This window comes from Chaetodon auriga, chromosome 3 (assembly GCF_051107435.1).
Source record: "Chaetodon auriga isolate fChaAug3 chromosome 3, fChaAug3.hap1, whole genome shotgun sequence".
NCBI lineage: Eukaryota > Metazoa > Chordata > Actinopteri > Chaetodontiformes > Chaetodontidae > Chaetodon > Chaetodon auriga.
This window is the reverse complement of record NC_135076.1, coordinates 9,492,127-9,513,591: the sequence shown is the minus strand read 5'-3', so window position 1 is coordinate 9,513,591 and position 21,465 is coordinate 9,492,127. Positions and strand designations below refer to the sequence as shown.

The following is a 21,465-nucleotide window of genomic DNA, read 5'->3' as shown; positions in this document are numbered from 1 at the left end:
ATGCTTCTTACTGCTGCACTATCTCCTTTGCTGCTGTAATGCTGCAAATTCCCCCACTGTGATTAATAAAGGAGGATCTTATCTTGGCCACACATGGAATTTCACTATTTATTTGTGCAGATAATAAGGCCACCATTAAAATGTGTTCTTCTGTTGTTTTACAGCAGTCAAAGTAAAGCTGTGATGAACGATTCTTTTCATAATCAGTTAATCTGCCTGGTATTTTCTTGATTAATCCATACACAGTAACATGACAAAACAATGGAAAAAGCAAAACCAGTGACGCCTTTCAACGATCACATCCTCTACTTTGTACAAACAGTCCAAAACTCATAGATATTCAATGTTCTAAGATACTGAGAAGCGTGAAAAGGCGAAACCATCACATTTGCTTGAAAAATGACTCAAACGATTCATTATTCATCAAGATGGTTGTCAAATAATTTTCTGATATTCACCTCATAGATTAATCACTGCAGCTCTAAGTGACAGTCCAATATACAGCACTTAGGTTGAGGCCAGAGCCAGAGGATGGGTGGAATATACTCGACCACTGAACATGTTCTTTGTCACCACAGAGACCAAATGTCAGCAGGAGAAATAAAATGTCCTTATCTGTGTTTCATATCTCTGTCATTGTGCAAGCTAGTGGACTATGAGTTACAACTTGAAGGCAGTGAAAGGTGAGCATCATGCCCTCTTCTCTTACTGTCAGTGTCTGATGTTTTCCACACTTGCAGTCAAAGAGCTATGTTCTAATTTAACAATCTAAACTTGGAAAACATGGCCTGAGTCTTTTTCTTTCTTAATCTTGCTTTATGTCCTGAAATGTAACCTATCAATGGCACAGAATATCTACTGACACTAGCAGTCAAACTGCTGTGTTATACATTATAATCTTTATTTACACAGTCAACAACACCTCTCGATATATTTACATTTAGGGCCAATACAACTGTTTACCAAGATAACTCCATGTACAAATCCACAACAGCTCTTTGGCAGGATTTGGTGTCAGGTGCATAAATGCCCATCGATTGAAGGGAAATGGGAAAAAAAAAAAGAAACACCGACAACTTTATCGGAACATCATCAGATGAACTGTGTGGTTTTGCATGTGAAGAGGCCATCGCTTAAGGGAGTCTGTTCTCCTGAGAAAGTTATTATTATTATTCTTTTTATTAGGGCCACGGGGCAAGACTCAAGCACTATTGTTATCCTGCGTGTTTTTTCTCATTATTCTTCCTCTTCCATGTCAAATTTCGATTCGCTACTCCTACAGTTTTGGGAGCTCCCACGCAAATGATATATCAAAACGTGCGTCTCGATCGGGATCGGCGTGCTATTACTTTTCTAGAATTTATTAAAAATTATTTGACTTTTTCTACTGGCTACTGCTACTTTCACCTAGAGACCATTTAAACTTTAAATTGTAGACACAAGTCTTGTCTATTGGTGTATTAAGCCACGTTTTGATAGCTCATATCGTTTTTGAGTAATCCCTGATCAATGACCATGAGCGTTTTAGGAGAAATTCTCAGATTTCAATGGGTGTGTATTACGTGGACTGTAACAGGCTAGAGTGGGTGACATCACCGCTAGAGTGGGAGAGAGCCGATTAAAAACGTCTAGATTTTTGCTCTTTCCACGCTCCTCCCGGCCACAGTTTACACTCTACAGACATGATTTTTTCCACAGTTGTAGACAAACTTGTCCTCTCTCTCACAATGTGCTCGAAAAATCTGAGACTTACAGAATTTGAATTAGCAGCCATTGACTCCAATACAAACATTTTCTGAGAGAAGCAGAAAGGAGCCCTGTTTTCAACTCGCGACTGTGTCCACAATATTTGCTGTAGAAACACAAAAATTACACCGACGCGTTCAGAAAGTCCTTACAGCGATGATGGTCTGTGTTTTTTTCTGATAGGAGCTACCATTCTCTCAGGATAAGGCCAAATGTGAGAGCGGTGCAGAGGCAGAAAATGGCTCGTTTTCTCCGCTTTTCTGTCTGCCCCTATCGTCAGTGGCAACCAGCTCAAGTTGCTGTGACAACCTCTGAGCCTCAGTACTCAGAGTGGCAGAGACCCTAAAAAAACTCCAGATTTTCTGTCTTTCCACGCTCCTCCCAGCCACAAATTATGCTTTAAACGCATAATTTTTTCCACAGTTGTAGACAAACTTGTCCTCTCTCTCTCTAAATGTGCTCGAAAAATCTGTGAGACTTACAGAATTTGAATTAGCAGCCTCTAAGCGCGGCCACGTCTGCCTCTGCTCCCCATTGACTCCAATACAAAGATTTTCTGAGAGAATCAGAAAGGAGCCCTGTTTTCAACTCGCGATTGTGTCCACAATATTTGCCGTAGAAACACAAAATTACACCGAATCGTTCAGAAAGTCCTCAAGGCGCTCACGGTGTGTGTGTTTTTCTGATAGGAGATACGGTTTGGTCAGCAGAAGCCCGAACGTGAGACCAGCGCAGGGGCAGAAAATGGCTTTTTTTTCTCTCTCTGAGTGCATGTGTGCCTAAGTGCTGAGAGCGGTCGTGTGTGTGCGTGCGCAGCTGTGTCTCGCAGAGCATGATTGGGAGGGGCTCTCAAGTTGCCGTGGCAACCTCTGAGGCGCAGTACCTCTGTGAGCACTCCTCTCTCATGCTCCCACACACACACAAACAGACATAATGGGCATATAATGTAATGTATATGTACACAGTCGGGCAGTAGACCCCGTGGCCCTTTCAAAATTTCCCCAGGAGAAATTGTCTAGTTAAAATTACAAGTCATTGCTTTAGAGAGCAGGACTTAACCTCCACACGAGTCCACAATTACACTTAACATTCCCCAAGGCAGCTCCTACTTCTCAACAGGCTTTCTGAAAGATTCAGTATTTCTGTGTGTTCTCATCAATGTGGATAGAGTGAATTTATTCAATGATTAGAGTTTACCATAAATAGTGTGACCACAGATTCCGGGTCAGTGCAGCCCTCTTCACATTATTAAAACCAGTGGTCACTGGGTCACTGGCTGAGGCACACCATTCAAACATCACCTCAGTTTTTTCTACTTTAATAACTATTCAACCAAAGGTCAGGTGAGGTTACAAAAACATGAGATGTCAGCTTGTCAATAACCAGCCACGAGCCAAGTTGCACTCCCAGTCTCTTTGGGCTGCTAGAGGCCAGTCCGTCCTCTTTACTTCTTGATCTGTCTGGAGCCGTCCTTCCATCCCTCCTTCACTTCATTCACAAATGTGTCTCTGACCCTCCGGAGGCGGCCGCCCACCTCTCCCATATCACCCGGGACTTTGCCGACCTCCTCTCGGACCTGCCGCAGCGTCTGGGACCGCAGGACCCGCTTCGAAGCGTCTCTGCCGGCTATCTGAGCCTTGGTGATGGCGTAAGCTGTGATCTGGGCCGCCCTGCGAATCGGCCGTGATTCTGCCAACTTCTCGACGACGTGGAGGTTGTTGATGAGGTTAAATAACAGCCGAGAGAGCATTTTGTCGATTGTTTCCCACAGACCCCCGCTGACAGCTTAGCAAGCTAGCAGTCCCGTTAAACTCCCGTGTGTTTCAGCCCTGTAATGACACCAGCGTTCACCGTGAGCTAGCTGGAGGATATACATTTATCAACAGTTGCTTATACTGCCATTCATATTACAGTTCTGATTTTAATTTCAATAACAATATATAAAGTTAACTTACTGCAGCGGTGACCGCTAACTTCCAAGGAAAGACTTACGAGACAGTGAGGTCTGAGGTGAAGCTGAAGTTAGATTCATATTCAAGGAGAGAGCGCGAGGCGGGGTCACTTCAGGGACAATACAGTTCCTCAGTATTTTGATATATACTACTTTAGGACTCTTCCATTAAAGGACACCTCTACTTCAACGCATTGCAAACGGGGGAAAAAACATAAAACGGCAAAGTTTTCACACACTGAAAGTTAACAGATTATGAGTTAAGATATCTTAAGCAAGTTGAATTAAAGTTTCACAGATCTGAAAAGGGATTTTAAACTACTACTACTACTACTACGGTGCTCTGCTCTAAGCGGTGTAACAATTAAACGCAGCAGAGAAATTCATTTCATTAAATGAAACGTTTGACGAAACCCTGCTCCTACGAATCTGAAACTAACTTCAGCTACGTAACATTTTCTCCGGACGTTTTTGTTGGTAACACCAGCCGGTGAAATACATCCGGGTCCGCACCGCACCGTACGTACATCCGCTTTCGGTAACACATTTCCCCGGCCGAGTTCCCTTATTCATCCGCGTGATTTGCTCCCTGGGCATTTAGCTCTGTCTTCTCCAAACGCGTCAGCTGGAAACTGAGTGGACCTCAGCCATGCGGGTGTTTCTGTTGTTGGCCGTGACTGTGCTCTCTCTGAGCCCGGCGGAAGTGAGCGGAGCCGAGAAGAAGAAGCTGCAGATCGGCATCAAGAAACGAGTGGACAACTGTCCCATCAAGTCTCGTAAAGGAGACGTGCTGAACATGCACTACACGGGCAAGCTGGAGGACGGAACTGAATTTGACAGCAGCATTCCCCGCGACAGGCCCTTCACCTTCACCTTAGGCACAGGCCAGGTGATCAAAGGGTGGGACCAGGGCCTGCTGGGCATGTGCGAGGGCGAGAAGAGAAAGCTGGTCATCCCCGCCGAGCTGGGCTACGGAGACCGGGGAGCTCCTCCGAAGATCCCCGGAGGAGCGACGCTCATCTTCGAAGTGGAACTGCTCAGCATCGAGAGGAGATCCGAACTTTGATGAAGAAGAGATGGCAAGAAAGCCAAATGTCAAAACGTAAGTTAATGACAGGTTTGTGCAACTTTGCCTCCGAATAAGGTTTAGATGCGCGGGTTGATTCACGGTCCCGAGGGCCAAAGTGAGCTGCTCGGGCCCTACGAACCTGCGATACCCCTGCATGCATTTTTCCTGGATTAAAGTATAGTCTCAGGTTTCCTGTGCGATAATGCGATTAAACACTAATTAATGTAGGAACACACACCATGTAAGATGAAGAATAAAGGTCTTAAAACTACAGATACAGATTTATAATGGTGTAATGTGTATTATGGATGGAGGAGAGAATAGATGGTGAATGATAAGGATCTCCACATAAGGATGAGGGTGGAGGGATGAAGGAGTAGAGTGAGGGATGAGAGGATGAAGGGAGAGATCCGAGCTGTGGATGGATGGAGTGGTGCATGCTGGTTATCCGTTTTTCCTGTTACTTTATTTGATCACATTGATGCCTGCCTTCATGTGTGCTGTTCACTGCTGCTGCTTGACGCGGAGAGCATTCAACCTGTGGAGCACGGGGTGGCTTTTATAGCAAATTAGTATTTACTGCTACGCATAATAGTTCAACAAAATGTGTCTACAAAGCAGGATATTGTTATTTTCAGCATTTTTGGTCAACAGATCAGTTTTGAATATGTCAGTAATGGAACAAGAAGGACTGGCTGCAGCGAGCCAAACAGCTGCAGGCGACAGGAAGTGAGAAAAAGGCCTGTTTTAACTGAAACCTCTGGACTATATCAGTATCGATTTTCAGTGGTTACCCAGCTCTTACTGGATGTACCATTAACATGTCAAATGAATAAATATTGAATTGCAAATATAGTGAATAATCACAGAAAGGAAAAAAAAATGCTCCCAAAAAGCTTTTTGGATTGTTCCACCTGCTGTTTTTAATGATGTGAATGTTAAGTGTCACTTTCTTTCAGGTTCCAGGAGCTGGCTGCAGCATTAATTGCAGACATGTGACATCTGATGAAGGCGACATGGCAAATATGGGAGAAGAGTTGGCAAAGCGGTGTCAGAGCCACCGTCCTCCTTTTGCCCGCTTTTAAACTGGTTATTGTGCTCTGATTTGTTGAAATGATGTTGTTTTATGTTACCAGAAGAGGCTGTATGTCTTTCCTAAACGTTAGTAGAATTGACAGTGAGCAGCTAAGACCAGGATTTGGCCGTGAGCTGACGAATGCTCATGTCCTGCCATTTCTTCTCACTTTAGTTTAATTTTCTGTGATTTCTAACTCCATCATATCTTTACATTCTTTACACACACACAAATTAAGTTGTTAATTGTTAACAATTAGAATTGTTGTTAGTTGTTAATTAAGTCCGAAGTCAAGCCAGGGACAGTTTAGATAAATCTTTTGTTTATGTTTATGATAATAAAATGTTGACCTTACTGGAAACCTTGCTGTCTTCAGTAGTTTTGTTGGACAAGAAAAGACCAATTTTTACAGTTTGCCTTTGCCTCATTTATGTGTATTTTATGGACCTTTTTGGTCTCTGCATTACGGTCGATGCCTCTTTACGTCTCACATGGTCTACAGTAGTTCTGTAGTTCAGCCTATAAAGCCAGCACAGCGTCACAGCAGGTCTGTGAACACTTTTGACCTGAAGTCTGATTCATGTACTGAAATATTCTGGTAATTACACCCTGTAAAAGTACTATGCACATTATCACGAAGGTTTCTCAACCTACCATTGCATGTATGCTGGAAGGGGCTGATAATAAAGTTCTGGGGCGGCCTATGCTCTGGGAGCCTCTTGGAATATGTCTATTTATGTGACTGAAGAGAACAACCAAACTAGCACGCCTGATGTATTTCATGTATATGTATTTTTACTTTTTGTATGTTAAGATCTGTAAAAAGAAGGTACCGGGTCGGATGGTGAAAAGACTGATTCATGCCTTTAATTCAAGCTGACTCGACACAGCTGTTATTATCATTATTATTATCATTTGTGTGTGTGTGTGTCGGCCCCGGGTACTGACCTCCAGAAGAAAAACCACCAAGTCTAATCACTTAAGTCACTGAATCCTGTGTGTGTGGCAGCTGCACCTGGACCATCTACAGGTGACGGGGCACCATCACACCTGTCTGAGTGCGTGGAGCCTCCGTCACACGTGTCCTGGGTGCCTTTCTCCTGTCTCTTTTCCTCTTTTTGCCCACTAAACAAAAACAAACAGACCATCTAGTGTCAGCTGATGAAGACTCTTTGCAGTGACTGTGTCTCATTCACTCTCGTGCACTGCTGTGTGAGCTCGGTGTACTTACGTAGTTTTCCCTGCTGGTCCACTCCGGGCGTTGCTGTGCGCGGAGGAGTCGTTCTCTCTCGGCCTGCTCGTAGTGTTTGACCTGCTCCTCTGACAGAGACTTCCACTGTGGACAGACGGCAGCACAGTGTCAACACACACGCAAACACCAACATTAAAACATTCACAGACACAGAAATATGCACACAAACTTTTTTTTTTTTTTTTTTGCAGGTCTGCATTCACAACCGCGCTCCCTCTTCTGCTGGCGTCGGCCTCAACGTTTGGCCTCTGCTCCTTCACAAAGAGCATGAAGGCATTTGGTGGCTTTTTTACGAACGGCCGATCGTCCTGCTGCTGGTTTCCACGCTTTCTCTTTCTACGGGACCAAAACAGAGTGAGAGCTCATGTTACCGCTGTAGAAATGTTAAGAGAAGCACAAAAATACAAGACGTGTGTAAATGTAACCTGCTGTGCTGTGCATTAAAGCCTTTGACAGACACTGATTCTTACGGAGCCCGGGACCTGACACGGGGAATAAATAAATAAATTGTGGCCACGATATAGCTATAACGTGCGCACGAAATATTAATTCGTTCCCACGAAACACTAATTTGTTCCCACGAAGTACTAATTCGTTCCCACGAAATACTAATTTGTGGCCACGAAATAAACATAACGTGCGCACGAAATACTTTTTGTGGCCACGAAATAGGTATAACGTGCGCACGAAATATTAAATGATAATAATATTATTCTTGGACAGCTGGGTAAGCAAATCGAGCGCACCTAAACTTCAGTAGCCTACGGGATATCTTCAAGGTAAGTTTCTTATTATGTTTTTGTTAATATCTTGTCGATATGTCCCACATTTAGACAGTTATTTTATCTACTACAACGGGTAGCTGCCGTCTCACCCGACTTTGTATCATCCTGTTACTATGCTCATCCCCAGCCTAAAGTAAAACTCAATCGCTGTATCCCTGTCCATCGTTGTTTAGCGCCTCTGTCAGAGAAAGTGCGCTCGATTTGCTTACCCAGCTGTCCAGGAATAATATTTTTATCATTTAATATTTCGTGCGCACGTTATACCTATTTCGTGGCCACAAATAAGTATTTCGTGCGCACGTTATGTTTATTTCGTGGCCACAAATTAGTATTTCGTGGGAACGAATTAGTACTTCGTGGGAACAAATTAGTGTTTCGTGGGAACGAATTAATATTTCGTGCGCACGTTATAGCTATATCGTGGCCACAATTTATTTATTTATTCCCCGTGTCGGGTCCCGGGCTCCGTAGATTCTAACAACAGCTGATAGAAGTTAAATATAAGAAGACTGTGATTTGATGATGAGTCTGGCTTGTTGATGGTGACCACAGCCACAGATCAAGAGCCAGTCAGAAAAAAGAGAAATGTCCATGTTGATCCAAACTCTCCAAAGCAAACTTAGTTTGAGTACATCGTTATTCTGGAGATATAAACACACACAGAACAGGTGATTAGAGAAACTGCAGTTGTGTCATGTGTCCACCAGGTGTCAGGATTTCCCCTCCCTATAAACTCTAAGAAGTGTTTGAGCTGCTGTGACGCCTGTGGAGTGAAAACACACGTAAAGAATCTGCCACGCGCAGGTATACAACCATAATATGTCTGAATGTTTCTGCTGAGGGTCACAGAGGTCAGAGGTCAGGAGTGTGTATTCATGTGAAGGTCAGGTGACCACAGTGCCAAAAGCTAAACCAGTTATTAAAGCGTTCATGCAGCACTGAACGAGTCCTGACTTGATTAAAACTGAGCTCCAACTGTGAATGAAAGATGAGCTGATCATTAAGGTGAAGTAACATCCACCTGTGAACTGTAGGTTTTAGATTCATATGTGTTTTGGGCCTTCATCTGTACCTGCATGTGTATCTATGTGAAAACTGTGAAATCTTCTGGTGAAATGAAGCAGCTCTCTCTATATATACACTTAGTTTAGAATAGACATTATGACGTCATGTGTTCTTGCTTGTATTCTGATTCTGATTCTCTGAGTCCATTCTAAAGCATCACCTGACAGCCCATTATCAATGTCCTCATGTCCTTCTCTCCCTGATGGAAAACTCTTGATTTCAGTCCGTGTGCACTTTAAAAGTTGTCCACTGCAGGGGCAAATGTTCACACTAAATCTTCATCATATTCAACACTTCATACCTGAGCTGCAGCTCAATGTGCTGAACATAACATTTCATTAAAAACAACAAAATGTTTAAAACACTGAAACAGATTATCAAACAATTTCAAACACAACAAAACAGAGCAGAAGATAAAACATTTCAGTGAGATTTAATAAGAAACTGACCACACCATTTAATTATGAGCCTCGAGCACGTTGAGATGTTCATTAACACCATTTTCAACAAGCTGCATTTATTTGCCTTCATAAAAATGAAACATTTGTTTTTATAACACATCTGTGGACACAGGCACGTGTAACACCTGATGAATCCAATATTTTACATCTAACAGAGGCATTAAACAGTTTAAAGATGAAGAAATACATTTCAAAAGTAAACTTGAGTCATGTAATCTGCAGTATGAAGAAGCAGCTCCTCTGTGTGGAGGCACAACACTTTCAGGCCATGAATCATGTGGTGTGCTACAAAGCAGAGCTGGTTTGCTTTAAAACACAAGAAAAATGTCGAGAGACACCGTCTGGTCACAGGTTGCAGAGTCAGGAGATCAACCTTTATTATGTTTGGAGCTGGTTTTTGCTAATTCTCATGATGAGGAGTAGCAGTGGAGGAAGTCACAATATTTATTGAAACATCCCTGAAAAACTAAAACATCATTCTGATTTACTTAAACAAAGATACAATGGAGTACTATTAAATGTATCATGGACACGAGTCTGTGATCAGAAAGCTTTGTAGTTCATGGTTATATTTGGTTTCAGATGAACAAAACACATTGCATGTTAATAGAAACTTATTCCAAACTTTTCTTCTGATATGAAGTCACATCTTTCTGATTTCTGTGACTAACTTGCATGAACAAGATTTTTGACTATGACTTTTGTATGAATGAGTAGAAAGGCAGTGTAAACATTTCACTCATGCCAAGCCTGCATCATCAAATATTCAAATCATTCTTATCAATATCACCCATCTCAAACTCTGTGTGTATATTTATTTGTTTTTTAACTCTTTGTGCGAGTTTTTACTTGTGAGTTGTGTGTTGTGTAGTGTGAACTACCTCAAGAAATTGTGTGGAGAAACACATAAGGGCAAAAATAAACAAAATTTGGTGTTTCCGGTAAAAATTTAAAAATACCTAAAACACCTCTCATACAGCCCTGAATCAGGCAGTGGTGCAATAAGTACTTCAATCAAAGTATGAATACGACAATGCAAAACGACCCTACTGAAAATAAAAGTATCATCAGCAAAATTAACTTGCAGAAACAAGAGTAAAATTCCATGTGATGGGAGAATGTCCCCTTTCATACTGTGACATTATCGCTTTATTGATGCCTTCATGTGTCGGCACCATTTCATGTTGTAGCAGGTCTGAACTTCTTCGTAAACTGTTGGTTGGTTTAATGTGTAACAATACTGTATGTCATAGTTAATAAACCAATCATATGTTTTGATTGTAAAATGTTGATATGATGCATAGTATCAAGTCTGAAACAAATGTAGCTGTAAGTGGAGTGAAAACAACAATATTCCTCCCTGAAATGTAGGGTACACACAGAAAGAAGCGTACAATGTAGGTAAAGTAAAAATACATAAAGTTGTACTTAAATATACTTCAGTACATGTGCTGAGTTTCCAGCACTGGAATCAGGCAGGAAGAGAGACTCAGACTTAGACTTAGTCTGTTTCTTTATTCATCCAAATTTGAGAAATTATTCTGTTGCAGTACACACAAAATATATACAATTGTTTAAAAATGTAACAAAATGAAGACTAACAACAATTTGTTAAAAATATAACTGTATAACTCAATATATAGTTATATAATATGTATTATAATGTATAATACATATTAGATAATATTATAATGCTATAATAAAAATACAATATAACTCAGCATATAAACACGTAGAGTGGTTTAAAATGAAAACACTGACTGCGAACAAAAACGACAACGTCGTAAAACAGCCTCATCGACATTAGTGTAAAGGAACGTCTTAACCACATTAACATGAATACAACATCCAACTCAACCTTCAAGTCAACGTGAGAGGAGCAGGTAGCTGGTGGTAGCCTCTCCTACACCGGACATAGTGTTCTTGTGTCTAATAAATTAAGTGTCTTCTGCCATGAGAATGAGGTACAATGCACGAATGCCCTACAGTGACACCACCCCAGCTAACGTTACTTTAAAGAGCCGGAAAGACAAGCTAGCATGTTAGCACCGTTGGTTTGCTAACGACTGTAAGGCTAACAGCTTATGGTAACTAGCCGTGTGCTGGCGTCACAATACTCCGACGTTCTGGTTAAATATCACCAATAACTAGGCAAGCATTTTTGATATACCAAGAGAAAGCGTACGTTTACAAAAAGAAAGGTGTAAACAAATCCACAAGTGGTGCAATACACTGACTCCTTCTTCTTGGTGTGTTATGGCGGATACCAACCAATTTGAAAACCATATAGCGCCATCTACTGTACTAGGATGCGACACTTTCACTCACATTCACATTTCATTGAGGTTTATTTGCCAGTAAATCATATCAAAAACTAATGCAGTCCAACACAGCAGTTCGGCATTAAATCCTCCTGTCGTTAAAATTATGATGTTCCGTCTTTGTTGGAACTGTTTCAGAGAGCTGTTGATTCAGCCGTATTGAATTACACAGAGAAGTGTTTGCGTTATTTAGCTCATCCTCACTCATATAAATGGTAACACTAAATATGGTTTGTAATAGGATACATGTCAGTCAGCAGTGTCAACCACCTCCTGTATTCTGCGTGTGTTGGTAAATATTAAGAAAATGATTAGTAAAGTATATTTATATATAAAGGAGGACCCACAGGATGAAATGGTTAGTCAAACAGGAAGATGGTCTGTAGCCAATAGTGTGGCTCCACATCTCACGGTTGTTTCCAGCGTCAGTGGTCATGTGACTTTAGGAGCTTTCAATGACTTCAACACGCCAAGTTTACAGAGCTGGAACTGGGTATAATTTTCGAGGCAGAAACAAGGCAAATGAAAATGATACATAACAACAACAACAACAACAACAACAACAACAACAACAACAACAACAAAAATCTTAATATTCATGAATTTGATTGAAAGGTCAGATGTGCTGCTCCGTTTTTCTGTTTCCATCATGGGTTAGTTTATGTCTTCACTGACTGTGAGGTATTGCTAGTTTTCACATGAGCTCTATAGTTCACTATAAATAATCTGACAAATTTGGTGCATCAACAATGTAGTTCCTGCATTCAAAATAAAAAATATAAGTACTTCATGAGATTAAATATGTCCAAGTTTCAATCAGAGATAGGACTGAAACAGTGACTCTGACAATTTTAGGTCTCAAGTTGTCATGGTTCCAGAATTTTTTGATTCATTAATGAAGATTAATATTTTGCATCAAAGTAAATCAGTAGCTCAAGAACATACATACAGGGGACGCTGCTCAGCTGACGCCGACGTCAGTTTCAACACCTTCCCTCCGGAATTCTTTAAAGGACGGACACATGACCCGGAAACACCATCAACGCTTTTCCGTAATGCTAACCGTTGAATAGCTGCTGGCTGTCGTTTCGTGATTTCTTTACAATGTCTGTGAGGTTAAACGCTTTGAATAGTGATTCTTACATTGATATTAGTCAATACAGAGACCAACATTTTAAGGTAAATGGGAATATATTCTGGAGAAATATTTGAGGAACTCAAGGTTTTTAAAGTCAATGGAACGGTTAATCTTGTGAGCTAACTGTCAACAACCGCTGGCTAACAACAAAGCGGGCAGCTCGTGCTTTGTTTGGGTAGTTTATTTCTCTCTAACCTTAGACTTAAAAACTCCTTGAGGTGCTGTCTTTGGGTTAGGGTTTCGCACAGTCAAATACCAGTAAGTTGGCCATTGTCCGTGATGTTAGCTTCCAGAGAGGGATGCTTACCTATATCTTCGATGTTGTGTTCCCAGGGAAACCGCTATGATCAGGAGAAGCTGCTGAAGCAGAGCCACACTTTGTATGTTGGGAATCTCTCCTTCTACACCACCGAGGAGCAGGTAGGATACACCTCCATTATTTGTGTGCTCATCATCAATTTAAGTCCTGCATCATCTCTGGAAATTCATGAATTCTCATAATTTTGTGAAAACTCCAGCCCTGCCTTATGAAAACATCTGTCTTTGCTAGTTTTTCCATCTTTTTTATTGCCGGTAACTTCATTTTCTGGTCCTCAAGTTCTCACTTTTATATGTTGTCTTTGAAAATAAACAGGTACATGAATTGTTTTCAAAAAGCGGGGATGTCAAGCGTATCATCATTGGTCTGGATAAAGTCAAGAAGACGGCCTGCGGATTCTGCTTTGTAGAGTATCCTTTAAAATTGAAATTTCTTTAAAAAATACTCAACAGCAAACGCACCTCAATATCAAACCCACAATCTTCCTTGGCTGCCATTGTCATGAGCTCAAATTTGACCACTTTAGCATGCGTGTAGTTGTGACAGACCTTAACTCCTGCTGTACCAGATACTACACACGCGCAGGTGCTGAAAATGCCATGCGCTTCATTAACGGCACACGGCTGGACGACCGTATCATCAGGACAGACTGGGATGCTGGCTTCAAGGAGGGACGGCAGTACGGCCGTGGCAAATCTGGAGGACAGGTGAGGATTCTGAAAACTTGTGTCATGGACTTCAGGGGCTTTTCGCCGTTTTGTCTGTCCTTCGCATCAAAATAGTTTAGGCTCTTCTGCAGTACAGCATTTTTGGAAATGTACATAAAGCCCAGCATGCTATGGCATTTGAAAAATTACATATGCTGAAATGGCTTTCAAAAAAATCAATGCTGTACATCATGACATTTTAATACGTCAGCATGATATTTAGAAAGTGATACAACTTCTAAAAGAAATTATGCCTGATTAACCATGGCCTTTGAAGAGACTGCATCACTATATTGTGGCATTTGAAAAATGAGTGCATATTATGCTGTTAACAAATACAACGTACATAATCATGTCCAATTTTGTTGTAGTGATGCACAGGGAGCCTTCTGGGAGAGTGTTAATAAGGAAACATAAATAATTAAGAGCTGCCTTATTGTGGTTGGGAGGAGCGGGGTTGGGGCGATACTATAGGATAAGACCTCTCCACTAACATAATGAGAGACGTGTGTGCACTCATACCTCCAGGTTGTGTTTTTGTGTCTTTTATAGGTGAGAGATGAGTACAGGCAGGACTATGACCCAGCCAGAGGCGGCTACGGTAAGCTGGCTCAGCAGCATCGACCCACAGAGGCACGTAGTACTTTTTAGACTGAACCACAGTCTGCCTGGACTACACAGAGGCCCACCCTCAGACCTGGACCAGATTAATTGTCCATCAATGCTACAACAGATAGTTTGTCCAAGTGTTACCATGAAACGCTCTACAGCAGCTCTGCATCGACCACTGGACCCCACAAATAAGCAGCTGGTATTTTTTTCTTTTGGAGGCTTGATTTCTGTTCTGTCTGCCTCCACAGTTACTGTTTGATATTTAGTGCTGTTGTCATCACCCTGCATATAGACATGTGATTTGGAAAGGCTCTAATAACAAGATAAAATGATCTTATTGAGTGTCCATGTCAGGATAAAATGATGGTCTGGTGAAGTAAGAGGAAGGAAGCATTCTGTTGTAATCTTACTGATTTCAGTGAATGAAACTTTGTGTTCCAAATTGTGTATACTTTTTTAAATAAAGAATTTTTTTTGGACACTTGTGTCAATTTGATATGTTTTTCTTAATCACACCGTCGGAGGTCTGGTCCAAGGGTCTGATCTGAATTTTGTGAATGCCTTTACAGAGCAGAATACAATTACATTTTCCTGCAATGTATTGTGTGCGTTTAGCTGGTAAAGCAAAAATAAGTGTAATGTTGTAGTTTGCATTAACAGTTTTTGGCCTTTTGGAGAGCAGTGGAAACAAGCGTTTAACAGTTGCATGTTTTAACACCTCTCGATCTTCCTTTCATAGTACATATATTATTTCTCAATTAACTCAACAAATATTGATTACAGTGACTTTAAATCAACTGGGATCTTGGATAGTTCTGTATCCTGAAGCTGTCCTGACATTTATGTCTTCCTGGGCTGAATGATATGTATACTCTCTATATTGGCAGTGGCTTGATGCCGTGAAAAGATGTAACGGCCCTCTCTTCCTGACAGATTACTGGTAATCCGTGGTTCACAGATGCATTTAGAACACTCATACAGTACTCTGCCAAAGCTAACAAGGTGATAGTTCTCTAAGGAGGGTTGAATCTAGTCCAGATGGACTTGTTTGTAGAAACTTGAAATCATTTTGCCTCTCGTCCAAGGAGCTTCTTCAGTTCTGACTGAGTCATGGGGAGTCCCAGGTATTTAACCTGTGGGTCCTTATGAAGGTTACTGATACAACTTGGGTCATTAGTGCTCCTGGCTGTGTAACAGCAGTCATTAGAGCTGTGGAGTCACCTCAGGCCAAGTGTAAATGACAGTCATTGGAGTTGTCACATGAAGCTAAATGTGAATAGTAGTTAAATCTCCTGAGAAGAGATGAAAGGACAGCAATGTAGGTGGGGGATAAATTGTGTCGTAAACCTCCTCTGCTGAGGGATGGTTACTCTACTTTTATGTAAATAGCCTCCCTCACTCCTCTTTCAAACCATCTGGCTTTCCTATCCAAGATGTGTATGCTGTTGTCCTTGATTGAACGTCCCTTATCTTTCAGGTGCAGGTAAATTGCTGAGTCTTGACCCATGTGTTTATTGCAGTTTACAGTACATTCCGTACAAGGTGATAGTTGCATATCTTGGCTTATAAACCAGGTATCTCATGAGAATGTTCAAGGCTCAGATGCTATGAAACAAAGGGCTTGTCCGGGATTTGAACCCGGGACCTCTCACACCCGAAGTGAGAATCATACCCCTAGACCAACAAGCCCTCCTTCACAGGCACTACTTTCTCTATAACCGATAAGGTTCTCTGTAAAGCAGATGTTGGGGTTGGTATAAATTTGAAGGCTTGCATAACAGTTACCTTACCGCTCTCTAAGCGGTGAAGCTGTTGTCACTTCATGCAATGAACCCTTGCTGGCATTGAACTGTAGCTATGATTTTATGGAGAATGATGATGATCTGGAGAAAAAACTTGATATATTTGGATTTATATGCACATCTAAAGCTGTGTTACATAATTTCATGAAGAAATTTACGTACAACCCTGCTTTAAAGAACAATAAATATCTTTTTTAAAAATCTTTAAAATCTTTTTATATATATTTCTTCTGAAATATCAAATGCATATGGTTGTATGCTTTGTGATCTCTTAATTGCAGGTGGAACTGTCACTTTGATGGTGAAAATAACAGCTTTTGAGAGATTGCAAAAGTTTTTTTGCAGCCAATTAATTTTTTCTGTTCCTCAGACAGAATTATAATTATACAGGTGGCCATTTTGCTGAGCAGTTGGTCAGGGCTCCACTCCTATACAATCCTCTGTAATAAAGAACACGGCATCTTGGCAGTTTATAAGGAGTCAGCTGGTCTCTTATCTCAAAGTGAGCTACAGTCGTGAAGTGAGGAGCAGAACACTATGCAGCTGAAACTGGCTCAGCTTCAGACATATTTTTTACATTATATCCCCACCACTGATTCCTGCCACCAGCCACTATACTTCACATACTCTCAAGGAGATTCTGAAAATGAACACAAGGTGGCAGAAGAGAAGGTGGAGTTCCTTGGAATAATTAGGGACAGAGAGATGTGACAGTGACTGCGATGAGAGAAGCTTCTGCTTCAACTCTGAGCCTGTTGTAACCTTTATTAGCACCAGAAGCATTCACACAAAAGGGCTCACCCAGGAGTTTAACTCAACAAAGTAATAATGATGTCAACCATCAAGCCGTCTCAGTTGGGTTTTCTTATGTCCTCCAGAAGAGCATTCCAGTGGGGGGTACTTGTACTCCATGAAGTTCTTATACACTTCACTTGCCACAGCACATGGAACGACTGAAGGGTAGCAATTAGAAAAAAATAAATACATAAATAGAATCTCTCTCTCTCTCTCTCTCTGCTCCTTCTTGAGAAGCATCTTCCAATGAAGAGTGTTATCATCACCTCATTGAAATGTGCCGAAAACACAGCATTTCTTAAATTCAGGTGATTGTACACCAATGAAAACAGACAAATGAATATGAGATTCCATTTCTTCCTATTCTGCTGATAGATCCCCCTGAATCTTACACACTGGTTCACGGTCAGTATTGTTGCTTGTTCTCACAAAGCTCAAAGTTCAAACATTGTTCCTTAATATTTCTGGTGGATTTTATTGCAGACAGTTCACGGAGTATGATTGCATGATATGTGTGTACTTTTCACAGTCACTCCTTAATTTGACAAAAAGCATTATTATAATTGTACCGGTTCTATCTTGAAACCTAACCCCTGCCCAGAGCTCAAAACGACTCCTTTTCTTAATCAAGTTTGAGCAACTGCATGTTTTGGCTGAATGTGGATTGTGATATGGAGTCATCATATTTCTACACTTGGCTATGTTTTGTCAGTATTGACCTTTACTGCCATCTACTGGATTTTAAGATGTATTGCATGTAATCTGTCAGCGTCAAATACACAATCTTGCAATGTTAACGAAATGTGTCCGCCGGGTGATTCCGATTAAATTAAAAAACAAAAACGTTGGAAAGCACTACTCTAAAGAACATGCATGCATGCATGCAGAGATTTGAAAGCAGGCAGAATTATAAGGCACCATTTGCCTCCTTTGCACTGTTTGAGGCCCTTTGATTATGCTACAGCTGGGTCAGAAGGAGCTTTGGCCTCAACACCTGAATGGATTGCAAAAGGATTTCATTCTGCCCTCAATACCATAAAAGCTCGATACATCCAAATGATGTGTATTTGCCATTGTGTGAGCCTGGAGATTTATCCATTTCCATGCTTCTGCTGTAAAAGAGGTGAAGCACACTGAGGGTCCCAATGTGCCCCACATTACACGGTTCTTGCGGATTTATGACATCGGCTGTTATCATAGTCAGGTTCAGACAGTCAAGTTCAAGTGGGGTCAAGTGAGAATTACACAGTGCCAAGACCAGACCCAGAATTAATGAGGCATTATGCTAAAGAGAGGGCTGTTTTGAAATATGGAAAGAAATAGCAAAATCCCCTGCTTTGTCTCACTGAGACACTCATAACTAAGGCAGCCTGTTATTGGCTGGTTACAGATAGATAATGATCCACCATTACGATGAATAACAACTCTCAATGTCAGCCTTTAGCGTGGCCATACTCCCCAACTTGGTCATTAATTCATAATAAAGGGTGCTTCATGGATAAACTGACTGACTGGGATATTTCAGAGTATGGTGTGCTTCCAGCTTTATGTCAATAGCTTTGGAAACGTCCTTTTCTGTTTAAATGTGATGCTTCCACAGTGCAAAATGTCACATCTTCTGACTTTGGTTGGGTAGAACTTGGCAGAACTGCACAGAGCCCTGACCTCAACCCCGTTCAACACTTGCAGGATGAAGTGGAACGCTGACCGTGAGCCAGGCCTTATTGCTCAACATCAGTGGCTGACCTCACTAATGCTCTTGTGGCTGAATGGGAGCAAATCCCTGCAGCCAGATTCCAAAATCTGGTGGACAGTCTTCACAGAGGGGTGGACGCTGTAGTAGCGTCATGCTCGTGTATTTGGAATGAGATTTTCAACCCTCCTGATTGGCTGGCATGTTTGGGTGTCCTCAGGCCTTTCACCTATTGGTTAGCGTTTTGTACTTTTGGCCATATCGTGTATATAATTTCGATCTGATATTGCTAAAAAATTTTTATCTGGAACAACTTTACTCACATCTAAGCCACATGAGTACATTTGGGACTTTACAGTGGTTCATCAGGAGCATCATGGTGAGAGACTGTTGCAGGCATGCAGTCATATTCACTCATTCATTCTGCTTATTCAACTTCCTGTATAGAACTGACTCACAAGTAGAAAAAATTAAAGGATGTTGTGTTCTAATAACATGGTATGCATTTAGTCATAATTCACATTTTTAATTCTCACCAGCTGGTAAATTAGTGTTATTTTTTTACCCAGCGAGGAGACAATGATTGTGTAAGACACTCTTGAACAAAACCAGCTAATAAATAACTTGAACTCATTTTTAAAGACTAATGCCTTTTGACTGTGAGTTTTTTACTTCCTATAAGTTTTTATCTACTTTCACAGATACATCTTGTGGATGGGAGAAGGAGGACATGTTTAATGTAATTTAGATAATAAAGAAAGAAGCTAATGCACCCAAAACAACATGAGGTCTTTACACATTATAACCTGAGGCCACTGATGGACAAATACTTCCATCACCGCTCTACAGTGTCAGGAGAAACATTAACCTCTTCAATATATTATTTCCTCCAGGAGAATATCAGCTGCCGGCATTTCAAACAGTCCAGTGACTAAACATGCAGATTTCCTGTTATTGAGGGGGATCTCATTAAAACAAAGTAATTCACTCCTCTGTGATGGCCAGATTGGAAACACATCTACACTGAAGAGCTGCAGTGTGCTCATAAAGAAAGTAAATTAGCAAATGGTAGCTTGACATTTTGTGGCCAGAGGGGAAGTGTTTGTGGGAAATGAGGTGCTTTATCCGGTGGCATGTGTTGCATTCAGTCAAAATGTGAGCATCAGGGTTGGTCTGGATTGCAGCTGAGTAGTGCTGTGTGATTAACGCTGAAGAGGAATCGCCGACAAAGATCTGACAGGTAGCAGCTCAGAGTAAAGGTTTAAAAAGTCCGTCCTTCAACACTGTTGTACAGTGTTTCATCATCTGTGGTTTTATTTAGTCTGTTTCATATGTCATCTCATACACCATGACCAAATGATGCATGAACATGACAACACGAGTTTCATGTCAGTGAAAATAATGACAAGATTTCAAGCCAAAAGTATAAAATCAACATCGGGGAACAGAAAGAAAGAATTATGATTACATGAAACACCTTCCCCGCTTTGGAGTGGGCAAACTGCTTTTATTCAGCTGTCAAGGGACTTTGAAACACGTAACCTTTGAATGAACAAGTGTCCTGTTGCATTTCCACTTCAGGTGTGTTTATTCTTACTCTGTCTCTCAGTAGGTTTGTGTGGTGGATCAGGCCTCTGTCTGTCAGCAGGTGATTGACTAAGACAGAAGAAAGTAACCGCTGGAACAGACAGGTGCTGTGTGGAGAAAGAAGCACAGCTGGGAGGGTGAGTGAGGGAGGAGGGAGGACAGAGGAGGGAAAAATAAATTACAATTCTGAGGAGAAAACCTCTGACTAATGGAAAATAGCCCGGTGCAACATAAAATGCATTAAGAGCGAGTGAACAGCAAGCAGTTGTGTTATTACCAAGGGTTGCAGGGAGATGACATTTTTAGAAATGACTAATTGTCAAAATTGTGCAGCATTTATTTCCTTTAATAAGGTCTAGTTACTCCAACTGCAACAGCGGGTTGCTCTGTTGTAGCCTGCATGGTTTTTGTTGCTGCCTGCCAGGCTTTCTGTTCCCACTCTGTGCTCATCATGACAATAAAGGCAGATTTACCACTCACAACTACGACCTCCTCCGGTGTGGAAAACTGAGTGTAGACGAGTGGAAGTTGAAAATCCATTATAGTTTCATATTCGTCTGTTTGGAGAGCAGTTCTAACTCTCCGCCATCTTTTTATCTGTCGTGTTCTGGCTGAGAGACGCTGTCTGTCACAGCTGCTGGACTGGTGATGCTCAAAGGTCGTTAAGGCTTGTAGACCTCTTGGTGGGAAGCGCTGGCCCTAATATCACACTCCACAACACTCTCAATACCCCGCAGCTTTCTGGCGAGCTTCACCTCATCCTCGGTGCTCAAACGGCGTCCCAATACATGTGTTCCTCATGCTCGTTCACGGAGCATCAATGTCAGCTGAGGGGAAACACAAGAGTGAAATTTGAATACTCATACCTCTGAAACCGGAGCAGCTTTCTAGTGACAGACTTGCTGGCAAGCTCAAGGCTTAAAATGTCTGCCCCAGTGTTTCTCCTCTGATACCTCGGTGTCGTTAAACGCGCCGCTGTAAGTGTAATCTATGTGCCGACACAACTGTCACGCTTGAGCTCATCTTGCTTGAACCACAAAGTACCTTGGTCCCTCCAGCAATCATGTTAAGGCTAATTGAACACAGT

At 41.5% G+C, this 21,465-nt stretch overlaps 3 protein-coding genes and 1 non-coding gene across 4 annotated transcripts; 2 read left to right on the top strand and 2 right to left on the bottom strand.

Moving 5' to 3' along the window:
* Positions 1–94: 94 nt before the first annotated feature.
* On the bottom strand, positions 95–3,496 carry LOC143318527 (protein NCBP2AS2-like). Its single transcript, XM_076726925.1, has one exon. It carries the CDS (start codon positions 3,494–3,496, stop codon positions 3,191–3,193), a length of 306 nt encoding a protein of 101 aa, XP_076583040.1. The 3' UTR covers positions 95–3,190.
* A 398-nt stretch (positions 3,497–3,894) lies between these two features.
* fkbp2 (FKBP prolyl isomerase 2) lies at positions 3,895–6,546 on the top strand. The gene is made up of 2 exons (XM_076726924.1): positions 3,895–4,799; positions 5,726–6,546. Exon 1 carries the CDS (start codon positions 4,347–4,349, stop codon positions 4,761–4,763), a length of 417 nt encoding a protein of 138 aa, XP_076583039.1. The 5' UTR covers positions 3,895–4,346; the 3' UTR covers positions 4,764–4,799; positions 5,726–6,546.
* Positions 6,547–12,767: 6,221 nt separating this feature from the next.
* Positions 12,768–14,988, top strand: ncbp2 (nuclear cap binding protein subunit 2). Its single transcript, XM_076726221.1, has 5 exons — positions 12,768–12,904; positions 13,197–13,283; positions 13,498–13,592; positions 13,751–13,889; positions 14,442–14,988. The coding sequence occupies exons 1-5, from the start codon at positions 12,830–12,832 to the stop codon at positions 14,538–14,540; spliced, it is 495 nt and encodes a 164-aa protein (XP_076582336.1). The 5' UTR covers positions 12,768–12,829; the 3' UTR covers positions 14,541–14,988.
* Positions 14,989–16,118: 1,130 nt separating this feature from the next.
* On the bottom strand, positions 16,119–16,190 carry trnap-cgg (transfer RNA proline (anticodon CGG)). Its single transcript has one exon. It is a non-coding gene; the product is annotated as a tRNA-Pro (tRNA).
* Positions 16,191–21,465: the final 5,275 nt, after the last annotated feature.